This window comes from Solanum verrucosum, unplaced genomic scaffold (genome assembly GCF_900185275.1).
Source record: "Solanum verrucosum unplaced genomic scaffold, falcon-dt-bn FXZP01000060.1, whole genome shotgun sequence".
Lineage (NCBI taxonomy): Eukaryota > Viridiplantae > Streptophyta > Magnoliopsida > Solanales > Solanaceae > Solanum > Solanum verrucosum.
The window spans coordinates 10,298,505-10,319,325 of NW_026020129.1; the positions used below are offsets into that span (position 1 = coordinate 10,298,505).

Below are 20,821 nucleotides of genomic sequence, written 5' to 3' on the forward strand. Positions count from 1 at the left end.
ATGTGCTCTATCATTTTTTTCATTTCAATTTAAGTGTTTTATTTAGTTTTCACTTAAAAAAAAGGGTGAATTACATGAGGATTTTCCTGGAGATTAGTACGAAAATTTGCAGGAAAAATATTTTCCTGTAGATTTTCATACTAATCCCCAGAAAAATTCCCATATAATTCACACTTTTCTTGTAGTGTTTTTTCTGTTTGTTTTTACAAAACAATGATGCTTCCCATATTTAGTAACTTTTTAGTTTCAATTTTTTATCGTGATTACATGGGAAATTACCTACAAATTGAGGAATATTTTTTTTTTTGCAAAAATAAAATAAAATAAAATTATTTCCTTTAATAGCTCACAGAATCCTACTTTTTAGATTATTCTTCATCTTATCTTACAAGTTACAAGAAAGTAGTGTTATCTCTTTCCTGAAAATTCTGTAGGGTATATAGTAGTCATATCTTAAATATATAAAAACTCTAGGCATGACTAACTCATGGCAAGTTGTTTGATTTCTGTGACTAAACAAATATCACTACACGAACGAGTTGTGATAAGATGGATAAAATTGAATGATGAAATAATTATTTTAAATGTAACGACTTCAAGATTTTAGCCCTTTTAAGCTTTAAATCGATAATTTAAATATATTGAATGTGTTTTTTTAAATAAGACAAATGTAGAATTCATATCAAAGCTATTGAGTATGGCCTGACGCGAAACTCTACTCTGCCCTAGATAGAATTCTATTATCCTTAACTAGTTAGGGCCTCAATTTCAAATTCTGAGATTGAAAAATAATCAAGTAGAGAGTATGTTCCTTTTTAATAGGCTCTATGTAACGTGAAATTAAATTAATCAGTATCGAAATAAATACTGAATATTGAATGAAGAATTAAGAAAATATAAAAATTTAAAAAGCAAGTTGTGCGTGAAATATTGAATATGTACTACCGACTGATGTGAAGTTTTCTTATAATAAGAAAAAAAACACGGTTTCCTTTCATCTACTAGTTGCTTTGATAATTCAGTCCTCAACTCCATAAAAATGAGCTTTCAAATCTTTTTCAATTTCTATTCATTTTACCCCCACTACCCTCCATAGTCCACCCCACCCTACAAACCTAAAATACATATATAATATATATATATTAGTGGTGGTCGTCCACATGTAGGTTCGGTTAAATCTAGTAAATTTTGTTGAAACACTATATTTATATTCAAAAATTAAATTCAGAATTCAATTAGATCACTATTGTAAAAGTTCAGAATCTATTAAACTAAAATTCTGACTTCGCCTCTAATTATATACGTATACAAATAATACACCTATTTATGTGATGAAATTATAGGAGTATATATACTAATGGTTGTATGTAGAAAATACTGAATAATTTAGGCATGGTAACCCCCATAAATAGTGGTCCTTTTTATTTTAAAAAAAAAAGAAAAAAAAGTGTAGGGGTGGAAGATTCATTTTTAATTTGTTTTTATTCAAAGTTCCCTATAGTTCACGCAATATATTGTTACTAAATAATTATTTTTATACATAATGCAAGTTGCTCGCGTGCTACTATTTTCTTGTTTATTTCGTCCTTATGGGGTCATGCTTACGTTGATAATAATTGAGTCATTCGATATTAAATATCTAAGGGTATGTTTGGTATATTTTTTTTAATTATTTCATGTTCAGTTATATAACATTTAATATTTTAAAAATATTTTCTTTAGAAAAATAAGTTTCTTTAAAATGAGAAAAATAACTTTTCTGGTGAAAGGAGGGAAAACAAGTTTCACGAATGATATTCCGCACATTATTTGTGTCTTCCGCTCAACCTACCTCATCTTCACCCTTAACCCCATAGTTTTTATCGCCAACCACCTCATATCCACCTCCTATAATATTTGTTTTGATTATATATTAATGCTTTTAGAATAATATTTTTTATTTATGTATCAAATATAAAAAATAATAATAAAAAACTCACTAATTTTTCTGAAATATTTTCCTAAGCACGAACACAACGTACCCTAATGTGGACTTTTTGGGAACCAATTCCATTTTATGTTTCAATATTAATATTTTAATTCTTCTCAAAATATAATTTAACAAGTATGCAGAATATAATAATTGAAAAAAAATAATTTAATGTATGTTAGGTTAGTTGTCTTTTTCTAATTATTAACTAAAAAACAAATACTTAAGGTTGCTATTCTCTCTCTTTTTCCCCCCCTACATATGAATGATGTGCAAGAACATTAATATAATCTAAATTAACATGATTCATGACAGAGATTTAATTTTGAATAATAGACAAACCAGAAATCAGTTAAAGATAAGTGTATATGGGACATATCTCTTTATTCTTGTCCTTTTAAGGACACATTTTTTAAGACCCCCACTCATTTTTAATTTCCACTCGATATTCCGTGTTTATATTAATATCTGACTAAATCTAAATTCATATTTCCACTTGTATATACATGAATAAATAAATCCATGAGAATTGGCAACACTTGAGTTTTTTTTTAAGTTGAAATATTATATATCAACATTGATTGTATATCAAAATGAATCTAATTTTAACACCATGTAAAGAAAATAAATCCTTGAACCTAGCTAATTAACTCGAACCCCAAAAACTAGATCATAATTATAATAATAAGGAACCAACAAACACTCAAAACATTATTGTTTCTAATTTCCACCTGACTCACAAGTAGAAAGTTTCTATTGCACTTTTAAATTTGCCAAATGGGGCTAACACCCTAATTAAAAATGCCTAAAACAAAACAAGCTGGCTAATTCTTTAAATACTTTAATTTTTATTGATATGTAATTTATGTATAAACTAATCATATATTATGTCATAAACTATATATACAACTCTTAATTTAATGAAAGGCCAAACTAATTAGATTTTTTTTTTAATAAAATAAAACAGTGCTGAAAAAATCCATCTACGTACGTAGGATATTTGATCACTTTAGTCAACAAATGAGAACTTACAAGCCAAAAATTAAGACAAACGCGTGTATAATTTACACTAATTAGCTTCAGCTGTCGTTACCGTTTGACTTTGTAATAAAGTCAACTTGATAAATCCTTCATAAAATAAATAAATAAAAATAGCTTGTGTGTAAAGAGAGAGAAAAAAAACTGCTGATTAAAATAATATTTTTAGTCTTTAAATACCCCTCAAACTTCATATTTTTTAGCTATCAAAAAAGTCAGCGCCATTATTACTATTTCAATATTTTTGCTCTCTCTTTATATTTTCATTTTAGCTTATGATGATAATGGATTGGGGTCTTCAAGCTGTTGTTATTGGATCATCAAGTTCATGTAGTGCTAATAATATTGAATTTTCTCCTAAATTGGATTTTCAAGAAAGTGATCATCAATATTTATCTTTTTCACATGAGATGAAAAAAGAGTTTTTTAGTGATGAATTAGAAGAACTTTACAAACCATTTTATCATGTTGATGGTGGACAAAATATGTTGATGGGATCTTCAATTTCATTAATTCCCAAAGAAATTATTAAAGAAGAGAAGAGAGAAGAAGAGCAACAACAAGTGGTGGCTCCTACTAGTACATATGTGCCTAAGTACAAAAAAAGGTGAGGAATATACATGGTGTATGTACATATCTTCCTTATTTTTTTTCGATAATAATTGGTATGTCTGAGTCAGCTTGATTGGGTATCTATTATCTTTCATCTGCACAGACATGCGATAACTCTGTCTACACCACTAAAAATCATATGATATTTTTATTTTTGCTGGAATTTGAATATCGAATTTCATGATGCTCAACCTATTTTATGTGATTTTGGATGAATATATGTGTGATGTTTGACATGGAGATCGTTTGATTATTATTTTTTTTATAGGAAAAATGAACAAAAGAGAGTGGTGCTTCAGTTAAAAGCAGATGATCTTTCTTCTGATAAATGGGCTTGGAGAAAATATGGTCAAAAACCCATTAAAGGCTCTCCTTATCCAAGGTACTAATTAATTTTCTCTAAACAACTTTTTATTGAATTAGATCTCTCTTTGACCCTTTTATTAAATGTTAAGAAATTAGAGTCTAATTCATCTCAAAAGTTAGTTAAAAGATTAGTATTGATCAAAATCATATTAAAAAAAACCATTTTTGTCTCCCACAATTTATTTGAGATCCTTCAACACTCCTCCTATATAGAATATCTCGACTATAGGTAATATAATATGGAAGCTCAATATCAGGCAAATCAAGAATTGAGATGAGTTAAACTTAGATATCATTATAGAAAATAGATTTAGAGTCTAATCCAATCTCAAAAGAATTGCTCAATATCATATAAAAGACTAATTTTTCTTCCACGACGGAACTTAGATTCAACCATTTTCTATATATACTGTATTATTTTCTCTTAAAAAAAAAAAAGGAAAAACATCTCAATGTTGTTTTATTTATCTTTTTTAAAATAAAATAAAATAAAATAAAATATGAGTAGTCTTAATTTAAACACGTTTTGAATTCTTTTGCTTTCTGACGTGGAATTTATAAAGTAGCAAAACATTGACACAACAAATAAACATATATATCAGAGGAAGAATTAATTTTGACCTTTCAATCATTTGTATTTTCCGATCACTTTACACATAGTTCATGTTTAATTAATATAACAAAAAATAGTTTTTATGATTTCATCATTATAGTGAGTAAAATTCAGTTGTTTTCAATGTGACAAAAGTGATTTGTAATTACACATGTGTGATTTGTGAACGGTTGGGTGTCTGTTTATAATAGATCTTCAACTCAAGTATAACGTCGTATTTCAAAAGTCTAACTCTCATTTTTTTTCTTGTTAAAAACAGGAGCTATTATAGGTGCAGCAGTTCAAAAGGATGTTTAGCAAGAAAACAAGTAGAACAAAGTTGTACTGAAAATGGAACTTTTATTGTGACATATACAGCTGAACATAATCATAGTCAGCCAACACGTAGAAATTCTCTAGCTGGTACTATCAAAAGCAAATTTCCAAATTCAAAAAACACTATTAATAGTCACAAAAAAAGTATTGTGAAAGATGAAAAAATTTCAAGTCCACATGGTTCAACATCAAATAATTTAGGTTTTTCTCCAGAAACACTTATGATCGATGAATTTCAAGAAATCGAAATAAATCAAGAGAATAATCATGAAGAAATAAAAAATATGTTTGAAGGAAGTGATGAAAATGAATGTGTTTCAATTCAAGAAATGTTTGATGGAGATTTCTTTGCTGGTCTTGAAGATATTCATGATGGATTTAGTAGTTCTTCTTTTGGATGTAATAATTCAACATTTCCCTTTTCTTTTTGATCATGTAATATATGTATTAGAATCCTTTTTTTTTCTTTTTTGTAGAGAATATAATCCATTAGGGAAAAAAAAGAAGATGTATAAGAGATTAATTAGCAATATATATGAACTTTTTCTTTTTTCTTACAAGTTTAATTTCCAAACGATAATTTTGAATAGAACTTTGGTAGCTAGGTGAGAGATGTAATTAGCATAACGATGTAGGAAGCGATCTCGTATTGGATAAATGTATTTTACATTTTATCTTTACTGGCATATTTTATAATCATAAAAATGATATATCTAAAAGCCACAAGTTTTAATAGTTTTTCTTTAATTTTGAAACTCTGTGAGTTAAATATTATCACATAAAAAAAAAAGTATTAGTACATGGCAATTGGCGTAATAAGCCTTTTTTCTAATGATATAATTCAAAATACAAAGAAATACTTAAAATGAGGTAACTCAAATAATAATTACAACTCAATGTTGAGTGATCTAGTTTATAAAAAACATACATATTAAAGTGTATAGATTATATATATTTCATACTAATACATATATAATGTATATTTTGATCATATTAATAAACTAGTTGATCATATATCCATAACTTTTCCTAACTAAAACCTTCTCTAACTCAAATGTAGGTGAACAGTTCTCACCTTCACCACATATTAGTAAAAAATAGAAAATGATGAAATTAGGCTCGAGTGAAATCTTGGTGACAAGTATCAGTACAAGGATTTAATGTGAGTTTTAAAAAAAATTCTAGTAGCAATGTCCTGAAGAATTAGCCTCATGTAGGTTACAAGTAGTTGGCAGGAAGGGGATTAATCTGTTTCGAAATACGAGTTCAGTTGAATTCAGTAATTTCAGTTCAAATTCTTTATTTATTTTTAAAAGGTTAAATTCTAAACTTATAAACTTCAAATTCTGACTCTATCTTTGTAATGTTATGAGATGTCACACTCCAAAGCCATGAGATATATTGTTCGTTTTGATCCAATAGATCTGATATATTTGTCTTTTTGATTACGCGTTATTATTGAGGTAAATACACATATAATATGAATTTGTGTTATTCCTTAAAAATTCTAGGCTCTCTCTATTTCAATATGTAAATCATTTAAAATGTCACGTGAATGGGATGTAACACTTAGATTACGCATTCGCTCAAACCTAATAGCTTTACTTTAAATTTTTTATTTTATTTTAAAAAGTCATTAAATATTTACAAGTTATTAATTTAAAATCAATTATTACAACAAATTGAAATTTTAAATTTATTCAAATTCTGATTTCAGGGGACCACCACGACTCCTCTCTTCTCGAGAATCCATACAGTCCTTATCAGTGTATGGACAACTATCTCTCGAGCACAGGTTTAGGTTCGGCCTTAATGGGAAAATAAAATGAAGCACCTAACAATGCGTCTTCACATACCAAGAACTACGAGATCACCCCTTTCATTCTAGGGTGACGGAGGGATCGTACCATTCAAGCCGTTTTTTTCTTGACTCAAACTCGAAATGGGAGCAGATTTATAAAAGGATCTTAGAATCTCTATTTTTTACACCCTTTTATAAGCTTTTCGGTTCTTATAAGTTATAGAAATTACATGTAACCTTCTTCAATTAATTAGGTATCGTCAGCTATAGATATATATATATATATATACACCCAAAATTTCCTAGTACGCGCGGATGTCGAACAATATGCACGTACCTGTTATTTTCATTGTTGACGTCGTTTACTACTACTATTAGTTTCCGTCATCATCAATGAATGTAGTGCAGTGAATAAGGTTATTCTTTTTTTAATTAGAGATTTCGAGTTCAAATGCTGAATATGAATAATTTTGATAAGGGCCCTCTACAACATGAATCTAAATTAATCTAATTTCAATATAAATACCGAACCCCAAATAAGGAAAAGGATTCGGTCAACAATTTGGGCCACAACTCATATGAGTAACTTTGTACAGTAAGGCGAAGACTTCGTCAGCATAAAACACTAATAGGGGTAGTTTGGTATGCTGGATAAATATACATTGTTTTAGAATAAAATTTACTAGAACAGTTTTATATTTTATTTGATTATTAATAACGAGATAAGTTATACGGAAATAAATAATTTGTATAGGGCTAAATTATCTTGTCAAAAGGTGGAATATAGATTAATTATCTCGAAACAAAAAGATTGGGGTATCTCAATATAACTAAGTTCGATGTAACTTGAATTTTTGAAAGCAAATAGTTTTTTTCTTTTACAAATTATGCAGCATATTATTTTTAATACAAATAAAATAGATAATAAGAAATAAAGTCAGAATAACTAATCTCAATATAACTAATTTCGGTGTAACTTATCTTCAAATCAAACGATCCTTTATTTCATGTGTTTCTTTTTTACTTGACCCGACTTGACACTTCACTCGAAGTAATTTTTTTTTTGGAGTTTATTTTATTAAATTATATTTATTTATTATGCTTCGAAATTCTAAGTTTGTCTATATTTTATGTATAGCTAATTAATAATAAAAAGGGGATGAAAAACTCTTCATTTTTAAAAATAACTAGTAAACAGAATATATATTATTTTTAGCATAAATGACAAGTGAAAAAGAACTTGTAAAGGATAAGCATTTAAACACACGAGTTTGATACATTTCTGATAGTTATTACTATATGTATATACATATATTTATAGCTTGATATATTTATGATATTTATTATATGTACATAGATTTAGCAATAATTGCATGGCATTCAATTCTTTACTAATTTATCTATCACATAAAACTGTTTTGTTAAATTGTGAATTAATTTCCCCATAGTGTTCTCCTTCTTTGTTTTGACCAATCAAAGCGGCCACGGATCCTACAAATGCTGCATTCATATAAGTCGTGGGTTCAGAATGAGAGTAATCTGATCTCGAATCAATAAATTGGTCCCCGGAATTGGGCCCACCGACGATCGCACCGACATGTGTGTTTGGATTTGGATTGTTAGAATTGTACCATGAACTATAGCCATCGTTGCAGCCCACCCTAGTTGGATGGTTATAAATTGATGGGAGTGATGAGGCTCTATGGTGAAGTTGTGTTGGATATTTGTTGCCAAATCCTACCATGTATGACATTTTAAGTGGATTGTTTCCAAGTATGTAGTCCACCTGAAAAAATTAACGAGTTTAAGTTTTATATACGGATAAATATAAAAATATTCATATAATCAGGTAATTTAAAAAGTAACTTTTAATAACTAGGTATTGATTGGTAACTTTTTTAGACTTTCTCAAGAAAGAGCTTGTACATGTAAATAATACATGGAGCATGATACTTGGATATACTTTTGCTAGTCTACAAATTAAAATCATTTTTTTTTTTTAAATGTACGTATTCTAGTGAGTTGAGATGTTTAGTCAAGCTTTTACAAAAAATATAAGTATTCTTTTTAGTAGTAGCATAAATTGTTTTTCAGAAACTAAAAGAAGTAATAACGTCTATCTATAAGTACTTTTTGAAAGCTTTGACAAGCATAAATTGTTGATTTACTATCGACAAAAGGATTTTTCAAATTGATTAGTCAAACACAATTAACATTTTTATAAGTACTTTTAAAAAATATATTTTTCAAAATAAGCAGATTCTGAAAGATCGGTCAAACAAGCTATTAAATGGACCAAGGCTAGACTGTAATGGATGCATAGAGCAATAGTTTTATAGTACTATTATTAAATTTTTAAAAAAAACTATACAATAAATGTGCATTTGACCTGTAATTTTGCAAAGGCTTTAATCTTGGAGGTGGAAAAATTAACAGATCCACATGTAACTCCTCCTATTCCAGCTGCCTCAAGGACTTTAGTGTACATAAAAAGTACCATAGTGGCACCAGTCACATATTGCAAATTGCTACTATCTCTATAATACAAAAGTCCACCTGTAGATTATAAACCATAGTATAAGAAAGTATATATTATATTAAACAATTCAAATATCAAGAAAGTAATTATTCTAAAATCTGAATAATTGTTTTTTTTTTTTTACCTGGGGTTGTCTTAATTTGTATAGAGCTACTTTCTGGCATTAATCCACAAATAAATGAATCAGCATCTTTCTTGAATTTTTCCAAATTGCTCTTTCCATTAAGGTATTCCTGATCATAAAAATGTTAGTAATTTGTACTTGTGATTGTCAAATTTAAATCACACTATGTTGAGCTACTCATAGAAATAATAAATTTATCAATTATTTAACATGTTAGTTATCATTTTTATCGATTAATGCTTATCATAGAGATTTGTTGTGATAAATATATTTTACACTTTCAATGTATAGAACTTAAATGTTTCAATTGTATCGGCTCAAAATAGTACTCTTAACAAGGTGTGATATTGTCTGTTTTGGGCCAAGTCCACATGATTTTCCCTAAAAGGCCTCGTCTTTTAAAAAATCATATATATAATATGTAGCTTCCCAATTTATTCAGCTAGCAATGTGAAACTTTGTTCGTACATCCTTACAATCTCTACCTCAAACTAAGTTCCACATGACCCATCACCACAACCCACATGTCAATTTCTGAGATTCATTTTGTACTATCATTGCCTTTGTCATACTCATCCTACTGAACCTGGAATCTAATATCAGTTGTTGGGCTATATCAACTCAAAGATACCCTTAACAAGATGTGATATTGTCTATTTTGGATCAATTCTACACGATTTTACATAGCTTCTCAATTCTTTTAACTATCAATATAAAACTTTATTCGCGCACTCAACCGTAACAACAAATATAATGTTGAATTCATGTATAAAGGATTGACCTTAGCTAGTAAAGTTTGGGCTCCAGCAAACTTGTTATCCCAACTAAATTCAGAGGCAACTTGACTCCAACCTTGGTTAATTGAAGCATAATTTAAATAATTGTTTCCTCCACCTGCCTTATATAGCCAAGCAGCAGCCCACAACAATTCATCCTATAAAAAATAAATTAATTAAAAACACTAATTAAGTTATGATTTAAAAATAATTAAATAATAGTAACAATGAGATTTTTGAAATTATTTACTACCTTATAACCTGAGTAAGAACAATAGAATGGACAAGAAGCTTGGTAAGATCCTCTATACTTGTCCGCAAATGCAAATAACTGTGTGCTCAGGAAAAATAAAACGTCCATCAATTAATAGTCTGTTCGATCAAACTTTTAAAATAATATTTTTTTTGGTCTAGAAGTTGTATGCTTACAGATTTTGATCTTTTTAACAACTTGGTGGAATAGTTGGAATCAATATTTTTGAAAACAATAGATGCAGCAGCAAAAGCAGCTGCCACATCAGCTGCCACCTCAGATCCTGGAGAATTTGATGTTATTTTATATAGTGTTCTAGGAGTATCCATATCTTCTGGTCTTTCCCAACATTGGTGATCTGCATTTCCATCTCCAACCTGTCCATATAATGTATTTGTTAATATTGCATAACTCGTTTTAAAGTCAGATTAATTTGAATTCACGTCAGAAAGTTTCACTTTAAAAGGTAAAGCGCTTCCTATCAAAGATGACTTCATTTCCAGAATTAGTGCACACCGACATGTTAAAAATTAGCTTTTGGACTCAAGAACAATACTTAACTTCCTGTCAATATTCCTAGTTAAGGACGGAGGAATACTGATTATCAGTCTGCCACAAATCTTTTTGTAGTTATAATTTTTGATGTAATAAAAATATAAGTAGTGTTGCAAAATAAAAATATGGTTCTTATTATTAATACTTAGTTTAAACTTTTAGACAATATATATATACTACACATAATTCAATATTCCATCATAGAAGAATGATGTCTTAGATTCAAGTGATCTCTTTACCACACAATACAAGAAAGGAATAATTACTATTAATTTTTACATGTTTAGCCTAAGAAGAAAAAGTCAAGCATGATGCGAACCAATAATATATAATTTAAATTTTTAGATAAAACGGTATTCACCTGAGTATAGAGAGTGGTACTTGAAGTATGGGCTCGAATTAAGAAATTTGTGCCCCAAAGAATTGCATTTTGGAGGTGGACTTGTTGGTTTGTTGAAGAGATTTGTGTTTGATATTCAATAGCAGCCCAACTCAACAAGGTTAAAGAATAAGCCATGGGCCATCCAAATTTCACATTGTCACCAGCATCATAGTAGCCTCCAGTCAAGTTCACCTAATAAAATAGACTATTACTGTATCAATATTGAATTTACATAGTTTTAAAAACATGTAACTCTTAGACGTTATTATTTTTTAAACAGATACATACACGTTCAATTATCCCATCGATGAGTGCAGAATCTCCTCTCCATTTGACTCTTTGAGAAACTGGCAATTTCCCAGAACGTTGCCCTTCAAAGAATAAAATAGCTTTGCCAAGTGAATCTTTGTAATCTTGAGCAATAATAGGACCAGACAAAATGCACAAAAAGAATATAACAACCCAAATATTCTTTGAACAAGCCATATTGTTATTATTATTATATAACATATGGTTTATGACTATTTAGTATTATGTCTATCTTAGAAAGTTTGATAGTGTTTTGGTGGTATTTATAGGACATTTTTTGACAGTTAAAAAGAGGCGCAAAATCTGGAAATTGCCCATTATGACATGATGTAATGTTTGTGATAAGTTAGAAAACTATACTATGGCCTATGTGAGACTAAGAAATTAGAATGATTTGTTTGCATTAATTAAGGGGATGGTATATAACTTAAAATAATTTAAATTTAATATTGAGTTCAGTTTTTATACGTACAAAAAAATATTACATTGTTTTTAGTAACGGAATTAATAATATAAAAAGAAAACGAGGCATGTAACATGTTACGATTGAACAACTTATTATAGTCCGTTGGTCACGATTCAATGTTAAACAAACAGATTGGATTAAACTAGTCATATTTTGATGAACTAATTTTATCGTTCTTAATTCCGTTCGAACAACCCCAACATTCAGGGGCGGAGACAACATATATACTAAGGGGGCTCATTCGAATCCCGTTCAGCAAAAAATATTACTACTATTTATACATGATTAAAATTATTTTTTAGATATGTATAATAGATGTCGAACCCCTTTTACTAATTCGTGTGTTTACTTCTCAGATTTTGAACCAATTATTAAAAATCCTGACTCCTCCTCTGCCAACATTGTCATATGATTCAATTTCATAATTACTTTTGTTATCAATGCTCAAGTTACGTGAGGGCATGTAATATCATAGGAGATTATTAAAGAATTAACTTAAATAACTGCTCAAACAATCGTATAGATGAAAACAACCAACGATTTTGTAAAGATCCTAAATTAAATTGTAGTACTTTTTAAGGAAAAAAATACAAAGGGGTTCATATATTAACATTCATGATGGGACTGTAATTTCCATTTTTTGCCTTATTCGTTAACTTTATTACAACGTCTTTCGTGAGGAAGTTGAACACGGAAAATCATTACTAGTAAGTTGCAAAATCAGAAAAATATGGCAATGTTAGAGTATTAGTACTACCCCATTCCTATTTACGCGTCGTTCTTATTAAGTATAAGTATTTTTTAATATTTGTTATTTCACAAACCAGTACATGCTTCATCTGTTCCATTTACTTGTCCATTTTTGACTTGACAGGCCTATTAAAATAATAATAATCAACATAGTGAGTTTGCTATTTTACTTCTATTAATTGATAGAATTCCGAAATCAATTTACTCATTAAAGAGGTTCTACCTTTTTAAAAAAACATAACTCTCTAAATAAATTGAGGGTATAATAGGTAAAAAAAAATACTACCTCCGTCCACTTTTAATTGTCACAGTTTCCTCTTTTAGAATCAAACTATAAAAACTTTGACTAACATTTTACATTGTATTTTTCATCATATTGATATGCAAAAAATTGCAATTTATGGTACTTTTCATATAGTTTTTGAAAATCTAAATTATTTGTTTAAAATATTGAATTAATGTAATCTAATATAACTTTGAAATCAGTCAAATTGATTTTCGAAAAGCGCAACATGACAAATAAAAGTGGATGAAGGGAGTATTATTTTTTCTTGATTTGTCAAAAATGACAAGTAAAAAGGGACCAAGAGAGTAAATAACATTATTCTTTCTATTTACTCTTGAGAGTTATTAGCCTTGAAAGTATGAATTTGACCAACATAGGAAAACGAAATGATTAATTCATATTCATTGGTCAATTTAATTAATCAAAATAAATTAATTTTTGTTCATTTATTGAAAACTTGACTTCAATAAATCTGAAAATTGATTTTGTTGATATGTTCGCTATTGACTTTGCACACTTCTTAAGAAACTATAAATAAAAGGGCTATTTTACAATATCACCCTTTGAATATAATAAATATAATGTCTAGAAAAACATAATAAGTAAATGACTATAATTAATGATAAGGGTAAATTAAGAACTAACTGTAAAATTATCTATTAATTTCATAAAGTGAACAATATTGTTGGACATTCCAAAACAGTTAATTGACAATTATTATTAAACGAAGGAAGTAATTTCTTAAAAAACGTAAAATTTAAAATAACGATATATAAATAGAAACGAAGGGAGTAATCATGAGATTCTTTTAATTTGTTTTTTTTATGTGGAATGTAGATGGGTAGCGTAAAGATAGAGACCAAAGATGCACGCTTCATTTATTTATATAAAAATATTTTTAATTAAGTTTACGCAAGATCTACATACAGAAATATACCGAACCCATTCCTTAGCGTCTGACTTCTCATCGTTACAAATTTGAAGATGATCTCTTATAATCACTTATAAATTGAACGGATCAACAAAATCGCTTTTCAAATTTCTTGTGTATAAAAAATGAAAAATCTCTTTCGAAAAAGAACATAAAACTAAAAATAAATTTGTAATTATCTCCCAAACTTAATTTACACAATAATATAATAGCAAAGTCATATGAAACCATTTTTAGTCACATTTAATTGAATTTAATTTACACAATATAATACTCCCCTGCTTCAATTTTTTCTTTTTAATCTATTTTAAGAAAAATGACTCTTTTACTGTTTTGACAGTACTTTAATTTTAGCTTTTCACATGACATGTTTAAAGTTATAAGATTAAAGGGTATTTTAGAACGTTTGACATAATTTTAAATTAGAATCACAAAATTTAAAAGTTTGTTTGCTTAAATTCCATATCAAGTCAAACAAGACCATTTTTTAAACGGAGGGTGACGTTTTTTTTTGGTCATTACTTAGACGTTGAGCCCAGTCCCTGACGTTACAGTTGTCAAAATTACAAACTTAAATTCCTACAAATTAATGTTATATATTCTTTATCTATGGGACAATTTTATGTGCAAAGCATGCACGTACTTATAAGATTTATCAACTTTTTTTTTTTTAAAAAAAAAAAGAAGATTTAGTCTCTTCTTTTTAAGTGAAGGGTGAAAAAACTCAAATAATTAATAGTTGATGTGTGTTTTGATAAATATATAGTTGATGATAATTTCATTTTTTTTACACATAATAGTTCAAGTATATGACACTCAAAAAAACGTGGATACTTTATATATGTTTTAATCCATTAACCTTTTTTTTTTTTGGGAAAATTGTATATAATAGCAAACTATTCATTCAAATTAACTACTATAAATATAGTTTGATTTAATTGTACCTCATAGCAAACTGTTGCTATTTCACCTCTCTCCTGGTGAATCTCGCTCGCCACTCTCGTTCTCTCCCTTGCCTCTCTCATTTTTTATACAAACACAAGTGCGTTTGTGTTTGTATAAAGCGAGAGAAAATTGTATATATACATATATTTTCGTTCCCCTCTCTCCCCTCTCCCAGATCTCGCTCGCCACTCTCCCAGATCTCGCTCTCTCACTCGCCTCTCTCACTTTATACAAAAACGCAAATGTATAAAATGTGTGAAAATTGTATACATACATATATTTTCGTTCCTCTCTCTCCCCTTTCTCAGATCTCGCTCGCCACTCTCCCAGATCTCGCTCGCTCACTTGCCTCTGTCACTTTATACAATTGATCTTTTTGTATATGTATACCAAAGCAGATTATAAACTGTTTTTTTTGTATATGTATAGCGAATTATACATATATATGTTTGCTATAGAGCGCAATTATGCAAACTTTGCTATAGCATACAAATATGAATTTTGTGTTTGCTATATATGAAAGTTGCTTTTTTTTTTTCAACATTAAATTTAGTTTTTTCTAGTCCAACAATATTACCTACCTGATAAAATTAGGATCTCATTAAATTGGGCAAGTGAATTGACGATATTATTAAGGTGAAAACATGGGATATTACCAAGGGAAAGAAAAAAAAAAAGATGTAAGATAAATCGAATAATATAATATTGTAAAACGATATATTATATATATTTCGCCTTAATTAGAACCGAAAAAATTATGTTTATAACCTTATCTAAACTAAAGCATGTGTGGCTTCATGAACCAAAGCTCGTGAAAATTTTGATAAAAGACGGGCACAATAAAACTCGAGCCTTGAATTTCAAGCACGTGAAAATTCTTTTTGATAACGGCCACAGTAAGAAAGAACACTACAAGTCGAACAAATTAAATTTCCATGTAGCTTCCGTTGTTTGTTTGATTCATCCTCCTATGTCTTTTTGGTGAATAATCCAGTTGCCAATATTCTATTCCAAATAATGGATATTTGTTTTATGTGGAAAATAATTATATGAGAATATTATGGATGTAGTGACTAATTAATATAAGGACAATTATGCATATGATTATATATAATTGCTTATAACTTTAAGACTTTCTTTTGCTTTTACTTATACTACTTTTATTCATGATTTCACGTATTGCCAATACATGTATTATTATTTCATAATCTAACCAGTATAAAACAATACACAGTTAACTTATGTGAATATTATTACTATATACTAATAGGAGGTTTGACACATTTTAGAGTCTATGCAATAAAAGGACGAATCGATTGCTTGATGATTGTGTGGTGAGATGAATATGATCTCATTAACTTTTATAATCAGATATCTTAAGTTTAAGCATTGCATATATATAAAAAAAAATCCCGATAGAAGGCTAGAAGCGCTTTCATCTATAATGGTTCTTATGTGGTGCTAATTTGAATTTGTCGAATCACAAATGCAAGTACTGAATACCAGATAAAAAAACCAAATCAAATCTCTTAGGAACTCTCCCTCTCGTTTTGTATGTACGTAGAGTCATATAATATATTATAACTCTCTTGGTCAATTTTATTACATCAACAATAGAAAGCTTGTCTATTTTTCTTTTTCTTTTTGTTGAAAATTATTATATATATGTAAAAGAGATTATCATAAAAAGCACTACAATTGACTAGGTAAAGTTGGGCAGCAATACTGAAGGGTAACACTAATAATTAGGCGAAGGTAGTTTGCATGCCTTGACTATAGTAACTAGTAAGCATTTAATTGTTTTTTTTTTTCATTTTTAATCCCTCAATATTGAGTCATGCTCTTCTTGGTCCAACAGATTTTTTTAGTGAGCACATAAAACCATCTAGTTGGTTCATCCAACTGTTGGAACCCAACATAGTTTGTGGGATCGAAACATGGACTCCTTATATAGTCTTGGACAATTCTTTCCTTATCATGAATTAGCTTTTCATGTTAAGTTAGATCCAAATTCATTTCTTTACATAGTATCAGAATCAAACTCATACCAATTTATTATTTACGATGTTGGACCTCTTGTCTTATATTATCCACGGGCCAAATGTCCAATCTTGGATGTGCAAGGGGTGGAGTCGTCCCACATCGTTTGTGGGGTGGAAACATGGATATAGCTTTGGATAATCCTTCCCTCGTGATCTAGTTTTTAGGGTTGAGTTATGCCCAAAATCAAATTAGAGCTCATTATAATTCTAATTATAATATTTCACCAAACAATATAATTCAACATATTACTTCTTGTGATAGTTAGGAAAGTTGAGTAGTTTTTTTTGTTACGAAAAATAGTCTAGTGACTCTTATTATATATAAATAATACTTGGCTTAAGTTGAATGATTTTGTCGTTACAAAAAATATTTAATTAGTAGATTTAATGCAATATTAAATGAAAGTTGGGCTATGATATATGAAATTAACTCTTATCTTAACCATCCAAATTAAACTACAATTTGAACATACATATTTTAAACATCCTACAATGTTTCATTCACCTCATAACTTTCCTGCCTAAACCATGCATTTATGCTTTACACTTAAAACAAGATAAAAACACACCACAATAATAATAATTATTAATAATAATTTGTTATAATTACACAACGTGTTATGGTGGTAATAACATGATTTTTGGGCACGTACGTCTACCATTTCTATTAAGGCAGTTGAACAGATTTTATTAGGTAAAATGTAGTTGGCTTTTATCAAAGGGTACAAGCCAATTAATTTCTCATTATTCTCTTTACCCTAAAAAAAACATATATCTCTCACAACATATATATAATACTGTCCAACAGCTATCACCTAACTTCATCTATAAATTTCAAACATAATTATTTTTGTAACATTCTTGCAAATCTTGATCAACCCCATCATTTTCTTTTGATTATATCTCATCGATCAAATGCATTATAATAATTCAACATTATTGTCGATGGACGCCGGCAAGGAGCTGCCACCACCACCACCGCCTCTTCCGCCCCCGACGCTACTATCTCCGGCCAACTTCTTCATGCAACAACCTAATGATCAATTGGCAATGCAAAATAATTGTAACTCTAGTCAAGTTGGACTTATTTGTGATAATATTGATTGGGCCGGGCTTTTATCGGGCTCTTCTTCGATTAATAACAATAATGAGTCGATTGCAACAACATCAAATGTGTCGATAAATCCTAGGAATATGAATATGAATATGAATACGAATATAAATATGATGGAAGGTGGTGAACAACATCAACAACAATTACAATTACAATTACAAGAACATAATTTTAGAAGAGATAAAGGGAGGAAGAGGAAATATGTACCACCTAGGATTGCATTTCATACAAGGAGCACTGAGGATATTCTTGATGATGGATTTAAATGGAGAAAATATGGTCAAAAAGCTGTCAAAAATAGCACACATCCAAGGTAAGTATACTATATACCCATTGCTGATTTCATTTATATAAATGTATATATGTGTGCATACAGAGCGGTAGTCAAAGGCCTATCGGAAACAATAGTGATTATAAGATTGTGTACACATTGCCATGTTATTGTTGTTGAAGGCCTATCTCCATACCTTATTTATAGGATTACACTGAATATGTTATCGTTATTGTATAGATATAGAATATTGGTAATCGATGATCTAACGTATTAATCTAATTGTGAATATTGAACAGTACGCAGAAATGAGACAAGTGATTTATACAGACGAGCTGAACTAGTTTGAAAATTGAAGTGTAACTAATAAAGTGATAATAGCTTATATCATGAAGAGTTAGAATCTTAATTAGGGTGAAAATATCAAAGACGTAAACTATGAAAAAGAAGAAAAATAGATGAAATAGTAAAGTCATGAACTTATAATTTAGAACATGTTAGATTATATAACACAATGAATTTTAATTTGATGTCATCTCTAATTTATTCTTCTTGCATGCATTTTTTACTTATTGACGTGAAATACTTTGCACGTACACTAAAATTTGTAGTAGTAAATAAATACGTAACTAGTTATTGCTTTGATGTAGTATTCTTCTATCTTTCAAACATCTAAGATCAAATTTATTAATACTCCTACATCCTTTCATCTTGCATTAATCGTCGTTCAAAAATCATCTAAAATTAAATTTGAATCATGAGATTATACTACAACAACAATATACCCCGTGTAATTATACAACTATACAAGTGGGATCAAGAAGGGTAGACTGGTAGTGTATACATAGTCTTACTCCTACCTTATAACGATAAAAAGTTTGTTTCCTATAGACTATCAGCTCAAGTAAAATATATCAAAATCAATCAGAAAAGGAATAGAATAGTAAAGAAACTATGTAGGAAATAAAGAGAGAGAAATAGTAGCGACAACAAATAGTGATAACCGAAACAGAGAAAATAATAAGTAATAACAAAATAAAAAAAAATAAAAAAATAGGAGAAGAGTACTAATAATCATTTTATCATTTCGTCGTAGTTAACTATATGTATAACAATTTCTCTATGTAGCCATGTGTGTGCATAGTCTATTTTGATGAGTATGAAAGTTTAGGTTGTTCACCTTCTCATGAGAATGAGCATATATTATAAATTGTCACAAGTTTGGCCAATTTGTTAATATTGATGATCATTTGATTGTGTCATATTTACTAACTTAAAAGTTTAATATATAATTAATTAATTCTCATACTTTGAATTCAATAGCATCATTATATAATAAACCTTATTTCCTAATATTTCATTTTAGTAAAAATCTTCATTATTTTTTTAATGTAACAGGAGTTATTATCGATGTACACATCACACATGCAATGTGAAAAAACAAATCCAAAGACTTTCAAAGGATACAAGCATTGTTGTGACAACTTATGAAGGCATTCATAATCACCCTTGTGAGAAGCTAATGGAGACCTTAAGTCCAATTCTAAAGCAACTTCAGTTTCTCTCTAGGTTCTAAATTAATAAAATATGTTTTACTCATATTAATTATACTAAATGGGATATTATCTAAATATCTCAAACTGAAAAAGTAACGTAACATATATGATATATGTTGGTGTTAATTATATGAACCAACATATAAAATTCTGTATAGAAATGTAAATTAAGATATCATACAGTGAAGAAGAAGCTATCGTTTCTAATGTTACCATGTTATGTATTTATACGAACCAACGAAAAAAATCCTCTAAATTTTTATATGTTTAATTTAACTATATGTTACACTTTTCCAAGATTCTAATTTATTTATTTTTTTGAATGACTTTTGGAATGGTAGTTTGTCCTTGTTAAAATTGTTTGTATTATTGATACTCTACCTCGAAACATTGACATTATTATTTCATTGCCTCACTAATTCCACAAGGTACTTTTTTTTTTTTTTATGACATGAGAAACCTACGACCGCTATCTTTGGTGCACGTAGGGTAATCCCCGCTACCGCTACTATGAAATAGCTCGCTCGACCCAGAAGGCAAACCCCTTAGCTTAGCGAAGGGTTCGAACTTGAGACCTCCAACATGGAAGTCCCAAGCCCAAATCACTAGGCCACCCCGAAGGGTTTTTAAAGAACCTGTGAGAAGTGTTTCTCTTTCTCGTGCATACTTTGTGACATTAAAACTTTGTCAAGCATCTTAAAATTATGAAGCAACAGAATGGAAGTGTTATTTTGTTCACAAATTTGATACCTGAAGAAATCATAAATAAACAAAGGGCACAAATGAGCTGATGTACCATATGTTAAGA

General features: G+C 29.0%; 3 protein-coding genes across 3 annotated transcripts; 2 read left to right on the plus strand and 1 right to left on the minus strand.

Annotated features, from left to right (window-relative positions):
- The first annotated feature begins 3,212 nt into the window (after positions 1 to 3,212).
- Positions 3,213 to 5,464, plus strand: LOC125827158 (probable WRKY transcription factor 29). The gene is made up of 3 exons (XM_049506518.1): positions 3,213 to 3,614; positions 3,888 to 4,001; positions 4,858 to 5,464. The coding sequence occupies exons 1-3, from the start codon at positions 3,283 to 3,285 to the stop codon at positions 5,342 to 5,344; spliced, it is 933 nt and encodes a 310-aa protein (XP_049362475.1). The 5' UTR covers positions 3,213 to 3,282; the 3' UTR covers positions 5,345 to 5,464.
- A 2,472-nt stretch (positions 5,465 to 7,936) lies between these two features.
- LOC125827156 (endoglucanase 18-like) lies at positions 7,937 to 11,884 on the minus strand. Its single transcript, XM_049506515.1, has 8 exons — positions 11,632 to 11,884; positions 11,323 to 11,535; positions 10,583 to 10,783; positions 10,407 to 10,484; positions 10,159 to 10,311; positions 9,378 to 9,486; positions 9,104 to 9,270; positions 7,937 to 8,500 (listed from the first exon to the last, which is right to left on the minus strand). Exons 1-8 carry the CDS (start codon positions 11,851 to 11,853, stop codon positions 8,111 to 8,113), a joined length of 1,533 nt encoding a protein of 510 aa, XP_049362472.1. The 5' UTR covers positions 11,854 to 11,884; the 3' UTR covers positions 7,937 to 8,110.
- Positions 11,885 to 17,956: 6,072 nt separating this feature from the next.
- LOC125827159 (WRKY transcription factor 71) lies at positions 17,957 to 20,289 on the plus strand. The gene is made up of 2 exons (XM_049506519.1): positions 17,957 to 18,499; positions 19,856 to 20,289. The coding sequence occupies exons 1-2, from the start codon at positions 17,988 to 17,990 to the stop codon at positions 20,031 to 20,033; spliced, it is 690 nt and encodes a 229-aa protein (XP_049362476.1). The 5' UTR covers positions 17,957 to 17,987; the 3' UTR covers positions 20,034 to 20,289.
- The last annotated feature ends 532 nt before the right edge of the window (positions 20,290 to 20,821 follow it).

What these genes read in the sequence shown, in the direction of transcription:
- LOC125827156 (XM_049506515.1), bottom strand. Translation starts at nt 11,853, where the DNA reads ATGTTATATAATAATAATAACAATATGGCTTGTTCAAAGAATATTTGG. An exon ending in GTACCACTCTCTATACTCAG is followed by an intron (nt 10,784 to 11,322) that starts GTGAATACCGTT and finishes TTATATGGACAG; the next exon opens with GTTGGAGATGGAAATGCAGA. An exon ending in TGTTAAAAAGATCAAAATCT is followed by an intron (nt 10,485 to 10,582) that starts GTAAGCATACAA and finishes CTGAGCACACAG; the next exon opens with TTATTTGCATTTGCGGACAA.
- LOC125827158 (XM_049506518.1), top strand. Translation starts at nt 3,283, where the DNA reads ATGATGATAATGGATTGGGGTCTTCAAGCTGTTGTTATTGGATCATCA. An exon ending in GTGCCTAAGTACAAAAAAAG is followed by an intron (nt 3,615 to 3,887) that starts GTGAGGAATATA and finishes TTTTTTTTATAG; the next exon opens with GAAAAATGAACAAAAGAGAG. An exon ending in AAAGGCTCTCCTTATCCAAG is followed by an intron (nt 4,002 to 4,857) that starts GTACTAATTAAT and finishes TGTTAAAAACAG; the next exon opens with GAGCTATTATAGGTGCAGCA.
- LOC125827159 (XM_049506519.1), top strand. Translation starts at nt 17,988, where the DNA reads ATGCATTATAATAATTCAACATTATTGTCGATGGACGCCGGCAAGGAG. An exon ending in AAAAATAGCACACATCCAAG is followed by an intron (nt 18,500 to 19,855) that starts GTAAGTATACTA and finishes TTAATGTAACAG; the next exon opens with GAGTTATTATCGATGTACAC.